Consider the following 20,632-nt stretch of genomic DNA (forward strand, 5'->3'; position numbering starts at 1 on the left):
ATGCTCTATATCCCCTGCAAAAGTCCTGCAACCCACCTTGCATAAGCTGAATGAATTCATGCACATTCTCCAAGGCTGGGCAGAGATCAGCGCTAGACTCCAGATGATTCGACTGGGACATCTTATTTCTTGGACTTTGGCTCACCATCATAATCATCTCCTCCGTTTCCTGAACACAGCAGCTAGGGTCAGCATAGGTTTCTGGCATATAATAGTACCTCGAGGCAAAATGCGCTTGGGTACATACTGACAGGGTCACCACATGTTACAATTACACCGGCAAACAAACCTTTAAAATGGTTGGTATGGAAACAGGGGGGGGTTTCATGATTTCCTCGTCAGCTTCTTTTTTGGGGACGATGCGAGGCTTGATGCTACGGAAAATAGTGATGATTAAGATGTTTATGGGGAACATGAGGAGGCCACTCTGGATGCCAACCATGATCTCCTGCCAGGTGAGCTCCAGAAACCCTACACAAACACAATAAAAAGAGTGTTAGCCTTTCACCGTAAACAAGTCCAGTGCTACAAACATAGGCTGTATCTATAACCTTCTTTATACAGTCAACATAGCTATTTTGCCTCTCAACCCACACACATGTTTTTACTTATTGTTCTACCTTCGTATAGACCACTCTTCGTATATGAGTGGACTAGGAGAGCAAGAGTAGGAGGCTGATTGCAACGTTTATTCTATTAAGTACATAAGACTTTTATCCCTGTACATTGCACATTGTTGAAGAAAGTTCATAAAGTTTAATTATGGGAATAAGCAATGATGTCCAACTTCACGATCATGCACACCCATAACCCATATACCAAAAATGCATACTTAATTAAATTAATTAACAGAGAACAATCAAGACACATATGTATTGACCAGTAAAAAGTGTACGACCTGGGGAAACGTTTTTGTTACTCTCCCAACTTTGGGTTAATTACAAGTTACATGAGCTTTAGGTTGAGAATATTATATTAAATGACATTTTGGCGTTGCTCCTTCAGATATGATTTAGTTTGTTTTTTTTGTTTTGTTTTTTTAAATTGTGGTTTATCTTTTGAATTGTTCAACTGTTCATTATGTTGTTGTTTTGTATATTATTTCATGTTTTGTCCTACTATTAATTGCAGTAATCAAATTACAAGTCAATAAGACAGCAACTATTACAAGTACTTCTAAGTGAGTACAATTGTTAGCTACTCTATCCACCTCTGTTTACTTCACCCTCTTCACAAGAAGCACCTCAGGTTTCTTACCACAACAGTAAGAACACATTTTCATCTTATTTTATACACATCAGAGAACCCTTATCAAAGTAAATCACCTATAGACAGGACAACAGGTGAGTCTTCGTTGACAGGTAGGTTCCAGAAGGCAATGTTGATGGCCATGGTGCAGAGGAGCAGGCACATGCAGCAGGAGATTCTCTGTGCCCGGGTGAAGGGGCTCCGTGAGGGAGGGTCCCACACAGACACCCAGATGTGCTCATCCCTGAAGCCATTCGATGTCCGGTTTGTAAAGATATTTCTGAGGACAAAAAGATCTGATTATTTTTTTATTATTTAGTAGTAGTAGTAGTAGCTTTTTAAAAAAAAAAAATTCTTGTCTTTTCCCGGTTTGAGCCAGGATAAGAGTTTTAGTCCCTTTGTGGATTTGATTTGATTTGTTCCTGTTCTAGTCCAGGTTTAGTTCTAATCTAGTCCAGGTTTAGATTTGAGTTTAGTTCCAGTTTAGATCTGTTTGCAAGTGACTTCTAAAATAACCTACTACAGTGATATTAACACATTAATTAATAAATGATCACCTAGAAACCTTATTAAATTATCAACAGAAGAATGCTGATTATTTATTAAAAGTATGCTTAAAATACCTTATTGTCAGTCGCAGTAATTTATGACAATACAAAGAATAATGTATAAAAACAACAGTGACGAAAAGCTGAGGTTGTCTAACCTGAAACTGGCAACCTCATTCTTCTTTGCTGCGTTGAATGTTTTCTTGGTCATTCCATCTCCTTTGTCAGCACTCAGCCAGCAGTCGCAGAAGAAGTGAAAGACATTCTTGGTTTGTAGGTCTTGAATGATCACTCGGTTTATGTACCTATACAGATTATTGAGTATATTATCATTGACTGTGGTCCACTCCTATTGTTGCTTAAGTTCAGTATAATACCAAGCTGGCCGTCCTCCAGAGTTGTCATGCTGTAAGCGCAGATTCTTAAGTTCACCCAGAGGATATGGAGTGGCCAGCAGAAACACGTCCACAGACCCACGCTCAAACACAGGTTTGTCTTGGTCGGTGAGGTTATGGGTGTCACTCTCTCCTTCTGAGCCAATCAGCTTCGCCATCACCTGCAACAAGCCACAGTATACTGATCCAAAATGTCTGCTTCAACCCATGGTCATGAGTTCTGATATGGGTTTAAATAGGTTAAGGTTAGGGTTTAGGATAAGGTTAAGTAAGTAGTAACATAGAATCAGTCTCCAGAAAATAAATGGACATCAATAAGTCAATGTATCAACAAAAATGTTGTGGATTAATTTAGGATTAACTGCAAAAAATGTAGTTTTGGACACCATTCATATGATCAGAGGCAGTACGATATTAAGGATATGTGTTTATGTGTGTATTTATTTATTTGTTAAATTGGACTTAGTATCTCAAAATCTCATTGCTAGTAGTCTACTGTTTGCTAGTAGTCTACAGTTTCACCGTAGACATCTTTTCAAATTAGATTTTCTTACGTTTGCTGTTGTCCCAGCATTTTTTCGATGACCAGTGTGGACACAGACCAAGTAGTTGTATAGAGCTCCAGGATGGTTGTCATCTAAAAGGGTAATCTTCCGCTACAATAACATACAAATCAGTATTCAATATTAGCATGGCAGACACAAATGCTAATTCTTGGAACATCAAATACAATTCACACAACTAGAAATGTGGGTGTATGTCAAAGGTTTTGTTCTGTTATTTGACAATTACCCCTTGTTTTTTCACTATATTTGCCATTCAGTTATGTATGTCCAACCATGAATCTGTGATCATTTAATTTCCCTTGCGTTAGAGCAAGATTGAGTTTATACCAAAGATAAATCAATTTACATCGATAACATTTTTTTTTCTGAACTGTAACTTTTGAAGTATCACCTTAGACAAAGCTTTGCGGTCAGCGTAACAAGCCCACATTAGGGTCATGAAGTAGAAGCCAAAGAAAGCACAGACTAAGGCCAAAACCACATAGTTGTCTTTGGCAGTGGCGAACAGCTCTGCAGTGCGGGATAGGTCCACATAATTGGGCATCACAAAGAAGGAGCTCCCAAAAAGAGTCAAGTGGTTACAGAGGCACTGTGTGATCTCAAGGGTGCTCTTGGGACCCACCTAAAAACACAAGCAAGAAAGAAATATTGCAGTGTTGGATTCTGAGAAGGTTCACCATAGTTTAACTTAGTCCCTCAATTACAACTAAACAAATTGGATCTATTCTAAGCTATTCTAAGTATTCTAAGTTAGCTGAATGCATAGATGATGGAATAATTGACATCCAAGTTCATATCCCTATTTACTTAATATTAATAGAAATTTTCATAACAATGTTGTAACTGTTTTTCCCAGGGCAGCTTCGACTTGAGAAGTAGCTTACCACTATCCAGAGGGCAAGTAGAAAAGGTTTCAGAGGTAGTCATTTGGACACTGTTTTTGAGAACAAGATGATTTGGCTCCCATTCAAAAGTCATTTTCAATTTTCAGTCATCAATTAAAAAAATTGCTTCTGGATAATTCTGAAAACATCTTGTTTTATATGTCCAGATCCTAACTTGGGACACTCCTGGACGAATGAGTGATTACACCACCATGAAATTCTATAATGACTTTATTGTCACAAAATAAATACATTTATTGATGAATTGATACCTAAATAAGTCAAAAGGTATTTAGATTTTTATGAATAGATTCACCTGATTTATTTTAAAATTTGCATTCTATATTTTAGACTTGTATTAACACCAAAGTCTGCTGTATAACTGCACATTGAATTGTATTGTACTTGTTGCAGAAAGTAGGTGAGGTTGGTTAAATCAAAAACGTACATCACAGCCGTCAGTGGTCCACTTCTCGCTCTCTATATCCCAGTACAGGCACTTGGTCATGTGTGAAATGATGGTCAGCGTCATGCCTGGGACCCACGTCGAGTTGAATAAACGTGCATCAACATACCACATCCCGGACACTCCGTCCAACATGCTGGGTGTTATCATCCAGCGGTAGCCCACTGTTTAAACAAGTAACAATGACAATCATGAGGCCAAGCCATTCCTTCTGTGCTTTATGCATTACATGGGCATTACCTTATGCCTTACTTTCTTTACCATTATTTACATACTGAGACACATTAAGATGTATTTCCTTTATCTCTTCATCAGTTTTTAATGAGTTTTAAGAAGAAAAACTAAAATTTAATCAAATGTTAAACACAATAATCACTATAAAATTAAGGATATTCAAATCTATGTGACCAATTAACTGACTTTTAATTACACAGTCTCTTTACACATATTTAGTATGTAGCTGTTCTAAATACTACAGCTGTAGAAGATCCTACGAGGAGCTCTTCTGTACATTTTGCATAACTCATTACTGTAGCCATTGCTGTGAAATAGGATCACATACATATGAAAAACCGGCCTTAATAGAGTTGATATCAGATGAAACAGTTCCGAGGACAGCGCAATAATACAGACTGGATACTCAGAATAGGGCTCTGCTCACTGTTACCTTGTGGGTTTAGAATGACTTGGGTGCCATTAAAGGAGCTGTTTGGAGGTGAGCTGTATTGTAGGAGCAGACGCAGAGACACATTCACATTGGGCTCGATGGTCAGAAGAACTGTCACATCGGGGTCAGTGATGTTGAAGGAGGTCACTGCTTTGCGATCCTTTTCCAGTAACACTGTAGTGTTCACATCTGTTGTATTGTAGCGAGGCAAATAGATCTAACAAACATGGCAAAGTCATAACTTAAGTATGCATTACTAGACAATTCTTATTTTTTAAATTAAAGATCCACCGTGTAATGTTTTATTTTTTTTTGGAGGGGTCTTCCAAATGCTAGTTTCCATGGAGCTATTATCTAATTAGTTGTTCTTGTCTGTCTTACATGTGTTCAGTTACAGGTGTTTAATTGCTAAAAATATATTGCATGCATTCTGACTGTGAATGGTCTTGCCTCTCCACAGATCTGACCAGTGCCTTGGCCTTGGCTGATATCACCTGCTTGTCTCCATGGAGATAGACAAGTATTATGCCATACTGTGGAACATCCCAAGCTAAACAATAACACCTCCACAGAGACAAGCAGGTGGTGAAACCCTTCACCAGAAAAATTACATAGTGCACCTTTAATTAGGCATAACCCAATGCCTAATGAGAAAATAAGAATACCAACATCCTGTTCCACACATGTGCCTTACCTCAAACCTTTCTGAAAGATTTTTCACTTTAATTTCTTTCTTTGTTTGTGGATCATTCAGTACAAAGCTTAAAAAGCTTCCATTCATCGGTTCATGAGTGAGATGAGGATTTGTCCTGAAAGAAGCCACCTAAAACAGGGCAAAAATAGTATACAGTCCAATAACTGCAGGCAGGTTTATGGTATCAATAAAACAAGTAACTGGTGCACTGTTAAAATGAAGGAAATAAAGTAGGTGACAATACAAAAAATTTATAATGGTGGCCAAAGTATTGCAATCTGGTTAATTTTGGTTCAAATCTACCAATGTAGTCATCTGTCACAACAGCAATAAAAAGACAGTTGCTTTATCTTCTGATATAAATAAATGCAATACAGAATATTTTATAGAAGACTCACCTGAGCAATAAGATCTTTTCGCCCCTGGAATATTGGCTCAAATGCTTGTTTAGAGGGCATCACCACATACTCCCCATTCTCTCTGGAACCCAGGACTGCTTCGCCAATCTCGTTCATCTCGTAACTAAATTAATAGTTACATTTGTAGAAAAGGAGAGATAAAATAATCAGTGTTCAAAGTGAATTCTTGCAAAGAGATCTTATATTTTCTGGTTTAGAAATGTAACAATAGATGTATCACTTTTAATGTGTATTTACTTTTGCTGATAAAGATTTCCATCTGGATGAGTTGTCATAAATAGATAAGGAGAGTCAGCACCAATTGCAAGAGAAACAACTCTGAAGATGTCAAAGACCTCCTCAAACAATGCCTGCGGGGAAAGAGGTTTATTTTGCTTAAAAAAAAGTATGCCTAATTTCAACATGCCCTTTATTTAGTGATGTGAACATACAGTGGGATTGGTTACAGAGTCAAGATTGCATCTCGTCAGTGACAGGGTCAGGACAGCAGTGGTGCAGTTGAGGATGCGAGACACAGTGTGGTTGTGAATAGGAGGCTCCAGAGCCTGAGCTGCTTCCATTATTTTTGGTATTACGATAGACTAAGAAAAGATAGAAAGATTTTTAGATTACTGCACACCTAGTATAATTATTATGATTGAATTTAATTACTCTGTTTGCTGCTGAAGGCTCTCCATAATGTTGTTCAAAACCTCGCAATATACGCTCAACATCCTGTTAAAGAGGATTGATATAAAAATGCAAATTATTTGACTAAAATGTTTTATTATTAAGAATATTAAGTTCGTACATCAAGGGTGTCATTTATGGCAGCTCTTCTGTGTCCTGAAATAGACATAACAAGTTAAACACAAGTTTAAACATTTTGGTCTAATCTTTAAAATATAAAAAAAAAACTCACGTGAATGGCTTCTATGGCTCCATTTAAATGAATTCTGTTGAATTAAAGTTAAAACTTGTTCAGCGATAATACTACGAGATTTATGTTGGAAAATAAAAAGAAATATCCTACCTCCTGCTCAGATGCCTTGTAAATGCCTACAAAACAACAGTCAAGATTGATTTTAACAGTGTATGAATTTAAGGTAACACAAGACATTTTAAAACAACACTACAGAAAAAAAGGGCAGCGTTTCTGAAACATTAAGGTATTGTACACTGTTGTTTCTATTTTAATGAAATCAGTCAATCAGTATATGTTATGACATATGCAGTGTTGATATTAATCAATAAAATACTGTAGAGCTTACTATGGGTGCAGAGAAAGCCATGTTCCTCATCACAGTTGGCTGTAGTGATGAGCTGCAGAGGATTCAACTTCAGGTACGTGCAGGAAACACTGGTACTGTCCACATTTTCCCCTTTAAATACAAAGGGAAATATCTTTTACACTATGACAGATGACATAATGACCATAGCATTTATATTGCAATGTGTGTCCTGTGTGGTATTTTTATGCACTGCAAATAATAATAAAAAAAAAATTAATACCAAAAACAAAACATTAAATATATATATATATATATATATATATTAAAAATATTATATAATATTTTGACATTTCAAAAAATCTTAAATTCTTTTATTATTATTTTAAAATTTTATTCCTTTATTTCAAATAGATCAAACCTATTGTGAGTAACAGAAAGGTACACCACAATAGCAATTTTTTAAACATTTTTTTAAGCCATTATCTTTCTTATTTATTTATTTGTAAAGGGACAGTACATATTAATGAACAAAAGTACAGCAACAATCACACAAAAGTACATGACACTAGCACACTCACTATACATACAATTCATTTCAATTCAAAGTCAAGATTTAAAGAGTTAAGCCTTAAAATATTATCTGGGGAGGAAAAGAATACACTTTAACAAATCTCAAAATAAAGTAACAAGAGAATAAGAGTCATAAAAGAGCTATCTAGCAAGGATTTGTATTAACTTTTCGTCGTGAGTACAGTGTCTGCACTAAAATCCACATTAAGGCTCATCTCATGAGAGAGTGCCTCAGCTCCTCCATGTAATGGAATGTCAAATAATTAAGTGTATATTAGACAAATGAGAGCAATCTATGTAAATCTACTATTTTTGAAAGAAAATACACTTCAGACTCCAAACACTCCAAACTATAACTAGAAAGAGTTGCCAAGATTGTTAGTCCTGAAAACTATCCACTGTTATGAAGAAAAAAGCTAAAGTCTTTCAGTTGGTATTTCACTGAACAAACATGAGCAACAAGCCTTACCCTCTCTGATTTCTTTATATTCACTTTGCAGCCGCGCTCCGAGCCACCAGCTCTGCTCTGTGGTGTTTGAGTCTTTCTTGGTATTTTGCAGAAATAGTTTTTGTTGGCTGCTCATCTCCTTCAGCAGGTCCCCTTTTTGATTTTCACAGCTCATCCTGGCCTCCTCCCAGCTGAAAGCTCCATCAACAAACTCATAACATACAGCATCCAAAACATATTTACACATTGCAGGGTTTTGACTAAATGGTAAAACATATGATTTCTCAAGTAAAAGCAAAAATCCAAAGGTGCAGAGCAGAGTGAGGGACATTCTGCTTGACAACTCCATTGCGGTCATCAGTAAAGGAGCTTCTGTGGCAGAACAAGCTCTCTTCAGAGTGATATGGAAATAACAGAGCTTTCTCCAGAAGAAAAAACTAAACTGACGCAATAGTTATTTATGCCATAGGAAAATGACTTGAAACACTCAAACAAGATGCAAAGTGAAGGAGTGACTTGGATCACTTGGGGCCACACTGAAATCTTCTAGCAATCCAACATAGCCTTGTCTATATCTTAGTAATACCAATAATTAATGAAAATAAATATATTATATTACATTACATTACATTGCATTGCATTGCATTGCATTGCATTGCATTACATTACATTACATTACATTGTATTATATTATATTATATTATATTATATTATATTTATCCATTTTTTATAATTGATAGTCAGCTCACCAGTGCATTCAAGATCTCAGTCAGATGCATAAGAATTCGTGATCAAATATCGCGAGAATAGCATTAGCGCACGAGATGCTAATGTTTATGCTACATGTTACATCAATGCTTCTTAGGAAACGTGCCCTCTAATCCAGCAATGACACACGCACGTCCATGGCGGGACTTCTGAAGGTAATCAGACATGACAATTAGACATGCTAAATCTTTATTATATGTTCCCTGTCCTCCGTCAGTAAATATTCACTTTTCTAATACACAACTCTTAGCTTCACCGCTAAGTTACTTGAGGTCGCTTGAGTTTTAGACATCACACACCTACATCTGTGATTTGGCCATTTTAATTGAAAATGAAAATGAATTGATTAATTGTTGTACAGGTTTGGTGTAATGGTTAATGGCACATTGATTGACCACGGAAGAGAAAACCACAATCGGGAATCATATAATTTGATCAGAAACCTACCCTACGTAACTAGAGTGACAGACGTCCCTATTTACCCGGGACAGTCCCAGTTTTGAGCCCAGTGTCCCCTGTCCCCGAGGATTTGTCCCAGTTTTATGCAAGAAATGTCTCAGGTGTCCCTATTTTTGACAAATTAGATACCTGCCAACAGTAAAGAGAGGCATAAACTGTTATTTGCTTACGTAAAATACAAAAAAGCTGACCCCCCCCAAAAAACAAAAAAAACAAAAAAAACAAAACGTGACTATACTGACTCACATGTTCGTCACGAATAGGCCGAGGGCAGAACAATTTTCTTTAATTACTACTATTACTAACCACCCCAAATCGAGAGTAAAAGTAATTTATTTAGAAACTCTGGTCACCGTATATGAAACCCACCCTATATTGTACTATATAGCCTCATTAAAATGATTTTTTAAAGTGATAATTGAGTTCACATTCTTGAAAATTGCGTATTTAATATATTTCAACTCAAGTAAATTCAATTGTAATTTAATATTTGCCTGTACAAGTGGATACATTGTTTTTTGTCTTTTTTAATTTACCAACATGCAAAGACAATATAAAAAAAAACCAAAAAAAAAACACAAACACTAAAAAAACAAATCAAACATTACAATTACATTACACGTACATATACACATACATATGCATTCACACATGCATATACACATTACATATAAGTATACGTGTGTGTGTATACATACATACATACACACACGTACATATTACAAATACATACACATAGGTACATACTAATAGACATCTTATAAGATAAACATTAACAAATAACTGTTGTCTTTTTACAGAAACAGTTGAAGGATGCAGTGAAGGTAATTGGCTCTGGGAGTCTTCTCTTTGCATCCTATCTCACAGTCGTTGGAGATGAGCCCTTTTATGCCAACCAGCTCATGCCATTGCTGCAAAGGATTGTGGGAGCAGAGACTGCCCATGTTCTTGCTGTGAAAGTAATTAGCCTGGGTCTGGTCCCCATAAACCGCTACCAAGACCCCCCCTCACTAGTAAGTGCAGTATTTCGCTGTTTAACTCTTATAACCACACATAATGACAAAATTGGTATTACTTGGGTTGATTCTCTTTGTAGCAGACAAATGCGTTTGGTTTAAAGTTTAAAAACCCAGTAGGCATTGCAGCAGGCTTTGACAAACATGGAGAGGCTGTGGATGGTCTTTACAAAATGGGATTTGGCTTTGTGGAAGTGGGGTCCATCACACCAAAGCCTCAGGAGGGTAACCCCAAACCACGTGTGTTTCGACTCACAACTGACCAAGCCATTATAAACAGGTGAGTTTGGAAGATGAGCTGCTTTTAAAGGTGTAATTTATCAAAACGTTTGCACATAATAAAAAAAAAAAAAAGATGTGTAGCTGCACATGCCTGGGGGTTACAAGCTTATTATTTCCACACAAAGACACCTCAATTTTACACAATCATTAAAGCACATTATACTTTTGAACTTTTAAACCTTTTACAATGTCATCAAGTTTATTGCGTAAAAGAATTCATGACTGACAGCAGGAAGGAAAATATCAGCTTGACAGATGAGACATGTGAAGGTCCATGAAAAGCGTATTACTTTTTTTTTTTGTCAAGAAATGGGACAATTAAATGCAAAGCACAGGCACACATGCTCTCAATGTACTATGTAAAGGAAGCCCTTAAAATAAAGACGTGATTAGCAGGATGGGTCCTTTAACATAATTAAATTATAATTAATGAGTGCAGTGTGCTGTCGATAATGATCTTGGCCCCTTGCTCTAATGATCTTTTCTTTCAGATATGGATTTAATAGTTGTGGGCTTATTGAAGCACAGCAAAGACTCAAAGTGAGAGAAGCCACACAGATAGAACAGACTAGAGGTGGGTTTTAGTTTTTTGTTTTTTTACAACTTTGTATATTGAACATTTTTAACATTACCAGACAAACAGATTACATTATATTAGATTATGGTATTTATAATATAATAGTTTTGTTTTTCCTCCCAAACACATGACATTACAGTATATAAATATAGTATGTTCTTCAGTGTCATAATATATAAAACTGACCACTCATATATGTCATCCTGTGGTTTTGGTTGCTCAGTTGACCTACCGTGTTTTCCGGGCTATTAGGCGCAGTCTTAAGACTCCAAAAACGACTGCGCGCCTTATAATCCGGAGCACATTTAATATGAATTTACGCGAGTGTTCCAGTACAGCTTCGGTAAACGACAAAGCCGCACCACTTGCAGCATTACGGCTACCGTAGTCAGGAGCATCACTGAGTAATACGTACTGTGATTCCTCATTTTTCCTGTGGACGAGGCTGGCGACTGGCTGCGAAAAGTTTACCTTAAGAGACCGGATGGCTTTTTCCACACATCTCCGTCCCTATTGATCTGCGACTCCAGTGCAGTAACAGATTGTTGTTCAAATGCAGCCGCGATTAATTTTTGAATTATTTTACCAACAATGGCCAATACAGAGAATGTAATACACGAAGATCATAGCAAGTACCAGTGTGCGAACATGTGGCTCCTGAGTGAGTCAAAATTGGGGGTGTGTACGTCTGTTCTGGACCTGCACACACAGAGAGGTCCCGGTGTTCCCCGTGATCATGTACCAACCAGCATTTGTTATTTTAGGCTTTAATTAACCAAATAATTTTATGGCAATAGCCTATTCAATTGATACAACTTCAAAAAGTCCCTGCTTTTAGCCTAGTGTGAGAAATACAGTCAGACTACCAGGGGGGGCAGCTCCGGTTCAGGCCGGGCTCAGAGGAGCTTGAGCGGGGAGCCTCGACCTGAGGAAGCGCTTTCCCCAGGAAGAACCAAATGCACGGAGGACGGACGCTCAGAACAACACATAACAGACCAAACGGGACTCACGCTTCTGTCCGGATGCTGCACCACCTCGGAACCAGCTGCGGTTCTTGAGGACCGGAGCAGCGCTCCCGGACCTGTAGTCCACAGCGCATTCTTGCTTTTCCCGCACGGAAACAGCGCGCAGACAACGGAACGTACCCGCTCGGACTCAGTCCATCAAGCACTGGTCTTGCTCGCCACCATCTGGAACCAGTACATGGAGGATGGAGCGTCCGGACCATCTGACCAACGCGCTTGTAGGACGACAGAAGACCAAGGACCAGACCCCAGCCCCGTCCTGAGGAGCTGTGCGCTACGGTGAGCGCTGTCGGCTGCTGCTGTTACCCGAACTCTGGGCTGATGCGGTGAGTTTGTACAAAGTTCTACATGTTGCTGTTTTATGAGTTCATGATGATAAGTTGAGATGAGGACGGCCCGTGGTATTAACAGGAACATCGGTGTTGATAACTGGAGGTATCGCTGTTTTCCCGGGAAACAGAGACACGTCAATCGAACCAGTTTTGGTTCGTTTGCCGGTGTGAAAGCGGACCACACTGGAGTGTATTTGCTACATAATAACAATTTTATTGCCTGGTGCGGACCAAATAATCGAACTAGCGGTGTGAAAACGCCCTAATGTGTTATTTTTAGTTATAACTGAACAATTATGAGTTACTGTGAATACGCTGACAATTTATGGGTCTCAGACAGTTTTTTGTTTTTTACGTGTTACAAATGAACAAAGTTGAGAGTTAACGTAACGAGTAAATGCGTTAAATAAAGTTTGACCTAACTGTTGTGTTTCGTTTAACGCGCCTTATAGTTCGGTGCAGTTTATATGTGAAAAAAGTTCGGGAAAATGACAGTGCGTCTTATAACCCGGAGCGCCTAATCACCCGGAAAATACGGTACATTATGAAGCAACTTTAACTGTACAGTAAAGCTTAAATTGTTTTATATGCCTGATTAGAGCATTTCTATTCTCATTTTAGACCACATTTTTAAGTTAAAAATGTATATGATTGGTGTATAAAACGCTGAAAATATAATATAAAAAAATATAAAAAATCTTTTTTGTGTTTAGTTGGCCACCCTCTAGGCATTAACCTGGGTAAGAACAAGCTGTCCCAGGACGCAGGGGCGGATTACCAGGAAGGCGTGAAAGCACTGGGACCCCTGGCTGACTATTTGGTGGTCAATGTGAGCAGCCCCAATACACCAGGTCTCAGAAACTTGCAAGGAAAATATGAGTTACGCCATCTCCTCAGTATGGTAAGGCTGGCCATGAAACATCCTTATGACTAGTTATACACAGACAGTTAAAGTTTTGATTTATTTTTACATTTTCCAAATTCAATGCTTATTCAGGGTTTTGTTTAGTCATGCTTTAGACCTCACTTGGACCCAGTAATGCAATTTTCTATGAACTGTCAATTCCAGTGTATACTATAGCCATTGACTATTTTTGCTAGTTATTTTTGTACTTATATTAGCTACTTGGTTATTATAATATGTTGTGATTTGTGAGGTACTGTGTCTCTTCCCTTTTGGATCAATAAAGTTTGTCTAAGTCAAATTTATTGAATTTTAGTAATTTATACATTTTCAATAATTAGCTTGAGTCTTTTCAGTGGAGAGGTCTGCAGCCAATCCTCAGTAAAAGCATGTGATTTGGAACAGAGTTCAAAAGTCTTCTGTCATGTTTATTACTAATATTGAAATCCATTTTGATTTGTTTTTATTTTAATTCAATCAAATATCATAATTTTTTGTCACCCATCCTCACATCTGTAGACACAAATGAATCAGTCCTTTTTTGCCTAATGACATTTTTCTGGTACCTTTGAGTGAAAAGTTTAAAATCACTGATCTGCCTGTGCCCCAATAATACATCTTGCTCATCTAATCTTTGTAGGTGTTGAAGGAACGGGACGCCCTGCGGGGAGAGCACAAACCGCCCGTCCTGGTCAAAATTGCCCCTGACCTCAGCTCTCAGGACAAACGTGACATTGCTGATGTAGTCATTGAGGTTAGAAACATTTGTTTTATTCATAGTGTCCTGACCTAGCTAATTTAATTAATGTCTTTTTCTAACTACTTAGAAACTATCTTTTTGAAGATGACTCATATGCCCTAAATTACACTGATGCAAAAGCTCTGCATGGATGCTTGACATTTAATTAATACATTTTTAATATCCTTTCCTAAACACCTTTTGTAAAGCAGCAGTTTAAACTTGGTTATTCAGAAGTTTATGACCTTACCTCAGGTTTCTGGTGTATTCAGGCTATGTAGGTCACGTGTGTACCAAGTCCTCAAAATTATATATATTATATTTTTTTGCACCTTTGTGGCCATATGCTTTTGTCATAGTGTCACTCAGTCAGCAGGTGTTTTTAGAAATGCCAAGGTGGTGTTCTTGCATTCAGTGGAGCATCTTAAATGGACACATTACCGAGAAAGGAGGGCAAATATTTCTATAGTGTCCATCATAGCTCACATTAGTGCACAAGGGCTCTAAACCACACTTGCCTCACAGTAATGGGTTTAAATCCACTTTTTATCTAGTGTTTTTTGCTGTTGGTGTTTTGCTTGACTTGAGAGAATTCAGGTTGACTTCTGCCTCAAGCCAACACAATAACTAGACTTATTTGTGCGATGAATACTACTCATTGCTCTTCCATGGACACTGCAATGTAGAAACTCAGTCAAGATTGCATTAAAAGTTATAAATCCATGACACTTCTAAATATTTTCTTATGCATATTTTGTAGTTGGGGGTTGATGGTTTGATGGTCTCCAACACAACAGTGACCAGACCAGATACACTACAGGCCCCAGAGCGGGCTGAGGTGGGAGGACTCAGTGGTCAGCCTCTGAAGGAACTGTCCACACAAACAGTGAGAGAGATGTACAGCCTCACTAAAGGTCTGTATTTAGATAATGTGTTTGAAACTGTAAATCTTAAACCACATTAAAACAAGGCATTGCCTGATTTGTAACTTTTTACAGGTAAAGTGCCCATCATTGGTATTGGTGGTGTGGCAAGTGGACAGGATGCATTAGATAAGATCCGAGCGGGCGCCTCGCTGGTTCAGTTTTATACTGCTCTGGCTTACCAGGGTCCTCCAGTGGTGACCAAGATCAAGCGAGAACTAGAACAACTTCTTCTGTAAGTAGTACAAATGACTCAGATGTTTATAAAAAAATGCCAATTTAAATCATTAAAGGAAGTTAGTGTATATAGTTTAAGTTTTATTATATTAATGAAAGTTTCAGACCAGCTGACAACCTGCATTTTATACCTATTGACTATAGCTGATAATCTAAGCTATAACATTTTGTACAAGCTGGTCTTGAAGTGCTTTTTGGAGGCAGAGCTTTTCAACATAAAATACATTATTTAGTCACTGTATTCACAGCCTGTTTTTTTTATGTACTGGGACAAGGGCAGTGTTGTTTGTGATTAAGAATGGCAATGAAGATGCTATGTTAGATGACAAAAGGAAATATAGCAACTGACTTAATAATATATAATGTATTTATATAATATATTCTACTATATATTTCATATAACTATATAAATATTATTATAATGTTAACACCCATTCAACAGTTGCATATAATTGCAGAGCTGAACTTGAATGGTGGTGAAATGGTGTCATGTGTTCTTGTCTGTGAGGCTGCATATGTTTAGGTTTACATTAATGGGACCCTGACATAAGAGGAAAGGAGAGAATGAGAGAATGTAGTAATTATCTTCCTGCATTTCTTTTACACTTTATAATTAACATCTTAATTGTGTGTGTGTAGGGAGCAGGGCTTCAACTCTGTGGCAGAGGCAGTAGGAGCGGATCACCGGACAACGGCATCGGCTCAAAGGCAAACCTCTGTGTTTAAGGAGACGTTTACAGTTAAAACAGACATCACAAAACCTTCAGCTGCTGTTGAACAGCTAACATAATACATGATCTACTTGGGACCTTCTACCTGTCAGAGTACTTGTCCATCCACTGTGCATTACCAGATGAGCCACTGCATGTTCAGTATTTACTGTGGCAGATAAGGAGTCCATCCATTGTCCGTCCAAGCAAAACTGATAAATGTAATGCGCTAACCGGTATTTCAGCTGTGAATTACACACACTGAATGATAAAGTGTGTGACGGCTCTAATGTACCTTACCATGAACCCTACAACATTATTTACTATTTAAGTTCTTCTGGTGTAACAACAATAAACATTTGCCAAGTGTTTTATGACACTGAAGGCTTTCACTCACCCTCAGGCTGTTCTGACAATATTAAACAAAGAACCATTAGGCTTTGTGATTCTGAAACATAATCCATACAAATAACACGCTCCAATGGTGCCAATAAAATACTTTTTTCATTTGTTCTTCTAACCTGTGACAGTTTTAATTTGAAGTAATGAATTATCATTTTATTTATCACTTTTTGTAGATTTTATGGTCGCGATCATCTCATCTGCATCACGGATACTTTTTTTTTTTTTTTTTTTTTTTTTAAATCAATCAACTATGTCATCAGCTTGTAATTGAAACCGAAACATGTATTTCTTATTGAAAGTATAAGTTGTAAAACTGACATTGCATTTGAACTCTATCCTTGTAAGAACCCAAATCAATCCTAGAATAGGCTGATTTCATTAGACAGTCTTTTAATGTGGGGGATCAGCTGTGTCCCTCCTCACTTTCCCCAGGCAACGCTACAGTGTCCACATATGTGCTGTCCCGAGCAGCAGGCGAGATCAACACAACTTATGACTAATGGCCTTTTACATTCACTCACCTCAGTCAACATCGATTACACTAGCACCGGGCACTCATAGAAAAGTGTAGCTAAAGACAATATTTACTGTCAGGCTATCAGCAAAAGTGCACTAAAGATTAGATACATTGGTTGTGTGCAGTGAGTGAATATATTAGATGTCTTGTTGACACTTGCATCCACTCAAAACTAAAAGGTTGTTAGCTGAAAAGGAAGAGATGGACTACATAAGGGTTTGAATGCAGATCTCATGTTGTGCCAGTGGAGTCTCTGTATGCAAAGCATGTAAGCAAAACAATGCTAATGCCATAGGGAGAAATGGGAGTGAATTCAGGTCATTTTGTCTGTTCTTTAAGTACAACTGGTTTAAGGTGAACTATGTAACTTTTTGTTTGGGGTTCCATCACCTGCTTGTTTCCATGGATTTGTCTCTGCTCTGCCTGGAATGTTCCACTGTATGACATTAAATGTCCTTCCTTAGTTTACTAAATTACAGGTGGTTTTATAGCTTAAAAAATGCCTACAAAAACAGGCATTCTGACTGAGTACGGTTTTCTCCACAGATCTGACTTATAATTTGGTCTGGTTTGGTTTTTCCGTGAAGATAACTGTTTCATAACATACTGTGAAACATTCCAGACAAAGAAAAGCCAGTAATGAATGATAAGATTGTGATATTAAAATCTCAGTGAAGTTTAAAATCTAATATTTCACAGGAAATTATGTTTTAAGTAATTCAAAATATATAAATTGTGAGCCAATTTAAATATAAAGTTGAAAGAAGTCTATGTATCTATGGCAATAATATCTATAAAGGTCTTTGAATGTTGAAAGTGTGACCTCTACAGTAGGAGTACATGAGACCAAATGTATTCACTAAAAGAAAGCATTAAAAAAATTAAACACTGACCCCAAATTAATATATTACTTTTTTCTGTCAAAATATGTTAAATCGTTACCAGTTATGCCATGATAAAACTCCAATCATAACTTGCAACTATTCCCTAAAGTTGATCAAATTTTAGGTACTGTCAACAACATTAATATATATTTACTTTAAAATGAAAACAAACAAACAAAAAACAAACAAAACATCAAAGCAGGTAAGTTCCTCAAGCAAAAGCTGTTACTACCAGCAGTTTTGCCCTGTAGCTTCACCATCACTGAGATATGATTTTTTTCTGCTTTTCTCCCCTGTAAATATACAGAGAAAAAACTCAACATTATTGACATCAAAGTCTCTTGGGAGAATGTGATCGTGCACAGGTACCAAAATATTGAAAGGACAGCTCACTGCTGTTGAAGCTAACCAACTGTGAATGCTATAAATTGAGGGTTTCTGGGTTGTGTGGCAGATTCAAGAATAAAATTATGAAAATGCAATGATTTGTAAGGGAATAATGCAAACATGGGGTCTTTCAAGTGGACTATAATCAGTTTTGATATTTTAGAAGAACCCGAAATTTTCCATAAATTTTTATAATCAAATGTCATATTTAAGAAACGTTCTATTAAACAAGACTGTTTATTTGATATAGATGGATTCAAAAGGCCAACTGTGCCTGAACCTTTAGATATTATTGAATGAATGGTATTTGCTATTGAATATTTGATTGTAATGACTTGTGAGTGTGTCCACTGGAGTTTGAAATGGAAAATAGATGAAAATAAGGTGGTGTGACTAGAATATGTTTGTTCACATTGTTGTGCACTACAGCAGCTGGGCCTGCTTTGTAAAATGAATGCTGTTTCACGCTCATGTATGGTCCGTCATGTGGGGGGGTCACATACAAGTAATTGGCACTTGACAAGATTTGATTTTGGCTTGACCTGAGCAGATTTTGATTTTTATTATTTTGATTTAGATTTTATTATTATTTTGTTATGTGTTATTATGTGTTTGCAGCCATCCCAGCAGCCATATGTACTGTAAGTCTCAAGCAAAGTTTAAACTGTTTACTCTTTAGTTCATAGGCTATTTGTGACCCCACTGTTGCACCCAGGTTTTTAGGGAGAATAAGTACTTATTTCAAATTCTACATTCCACCCAACACTCTCAGTCCTGTTTGCTTCCAAACTGGAAAGGATCTCAATTATTTGTTAACACATTTGCCGTTGCCACAGTACGGTCTAATCAGAGGATTTTTAGCACTCAGTTTTCCTGATCAAATTAAAATCCAAGTGCATCCATATACAATCAACATGAAGAATATGTTGTCTCCATCAAGTTTTGCTCAGTTGCTACTTATCTGTCCTATCTGGTTATTGTTTTAAGTCCTGTCTTCTTTTAAAGCAGCAATGTTTAAACATGCACGATATAGGTTTTCTGGCAACGGCTATGGAGATATTACCTTGGCTGAAATGTTCCTCAGGATATGGCCTTAAATTCATCTCGATATAGAAAATCAGATGATGCCACAAGGCCAAGTTACAGCTTAGATCAATGGAGAGCTGGCCCCCTGTTTTTTCAAGGCAATAAACACCTCATATTGAATACATACAAGATTGAGAGGTAATGCCATACTACAGAACATTCAAGCAAAGACATGGCATTTCCATGGAGAAAAGTAGGTGGCAGACTCAGAAAAGTTACATAGTGATTCTTTAAAGATCCTACATTAGGCAAATTTTACTCTTGTGAGCTTTTAGCCATGTTAGAATGTTTTTAGCTCATCAAAATCAGACCTGGAGTTGTGTTTTGTTCCATTCATTGAGTAATCCTTTATTATTAGTCTCCAAAGCTCAAAATGCTCTGTTCCACCTTGTGACACTATATAGTGATAGTTTTCAAGTTAACGGCTGCCTTTTACCTTTAGTTCAGTATCACCACATGACATCACAAGGTGGAACATGTAGTGTTTTCCATTTGAGAGAAGAACACAGTATAAATATTCAGGTTTTGTGTGTTAAACATGTGTGAATAAAACAAAAACACAACTTCAGGTATGTTTGTGATGAGGAAACAACATAATATATATCAGAAAATAACGTAACATGGGCCCTTTAACTTTAATTAAGGGCACTGTAACTCTGCATCTTTTCCACCTGCCTTTGTCTTTCACAGATGTCAGATCATGGTGAGTGTGATGAAGAAGATGGAGCGAAGAGTGACACAGGTGCTTTGTCCTGAACAAAACACATTATCACGGTATCAGATGTTAACAACACGGCTCTATTAGACCAGACATTTGATATATATACCAGGTAAATACTATTATGTAAGCGAAGGCATATGGGCAGTTAGGTGTTGGACTTATATAAGTGAGGGTCAACCCAAGAGCTTAACTGGAACTGAAGGACTGGATGTATTAATGGCTGTGTTTGGACCAACTTGTTTATTTACAAGTTGTTTATTTCCGTTGTCTGGGATTTTTGACCTATAGCCCCACATGTGCTACGCTGAAGCCGGTGAGGACTAATGACTGGGCAGAAGTCAAACCACTCCCTTCAAGTCTTTCATACTTCACTGCACTTATGGAAAGGAGAGAGAGCATAGGTACCTTTAAGTGAAGTGCAGTCCATTAGTTTCAGAATGATGGAAAATTAAGACCGTTGCCATAGTGATGGACAATTAACAAATATATAGCCTATTATATCTTTTGAGTGGGAAAAATCCTCAGTGTTGTATATAACTGGAAA

The 20,632-nt window shown here is 37.3% G+C and overlaps 2 protein-coding genes across 2 annotated transcripts; one reads left to right on the forward strand and one right to left on the reverse strand.

Annotated features, from left to right (window-relative positions):
* Positions 1-6,300: 6,300 nt before the first annotated feature.
* On the reverse strand, positions 6,301-8,363 carry LOC110173010 (uncharacterized). Its single transcript, XM_020938983.2, has 7 exons — positions 8,138-8,363; positions 7,138-7,248; positions 6,900-6,925; positions 6,789-6,822; positions 6,678-6,712; positions 6,539-6,601; positions 6,301-6,468 (listed from the first exon to the last, which is right to left on the reverse strand). Exons 1-7 carry the CDS (start codon positions 8,361-8,363, stop codon positions 6,301-6,303), a joined length of 663 nt encoding a protein of 220 aa, XP_020794642.2.
* A 571-nt stretch (positions 8,364-8,934) lies between these two features.
* Positions 8,935-16,608, forward strand: dhodh (dihydroorotate dehydrogenase). Its single transcript, XM_020938912.2, has 9 exons — positions 8,935-9,039; positions 10,144-10,356; positions 10,440-10,639; positions 11,133-11,215; positions 13,289-13,476; positions 14,120-14,233; positions 14,979-15,132; positions 15,217-15,376; positions 16,018-16,608. The coding sequence occupies exons 1-9, from the start codon at positions 9,022-9,024 to the stop codon at positions 16,166-16,168; spliced, it is 1,281 nt and encodes a 426-aa protein (XP_020794571.1). The 5' UTR covers positions 8,935-9,021; the 3' UTR covers positions 16,169-16,608.
* The last annotated feature ends 4,024 nt before the right edge of the window (positions 16,609-20,632 follow it).

The sequence above is a fragment of the Boleophthalmus pectinirostris genome, unplaced genomic scaffold, assembly GCF_026225935.1.
Source record: "Boleophthalmus pectinirostris isolate CB_2022bp ecotype Guang Dong unplaced genomic scaffold, ASM2622593v1 HiC_scaffold_19, whole genome shotgun sequence".
In the NCBI taxonomy this organism is placed as follows: domain Eukaryota; kingdom Metazoa; phylum Chordata; class Actinopteri; order Gobiiformes; family Gobiidae; genus Boleophthalmus; species Boleophthalmus pectinirostris.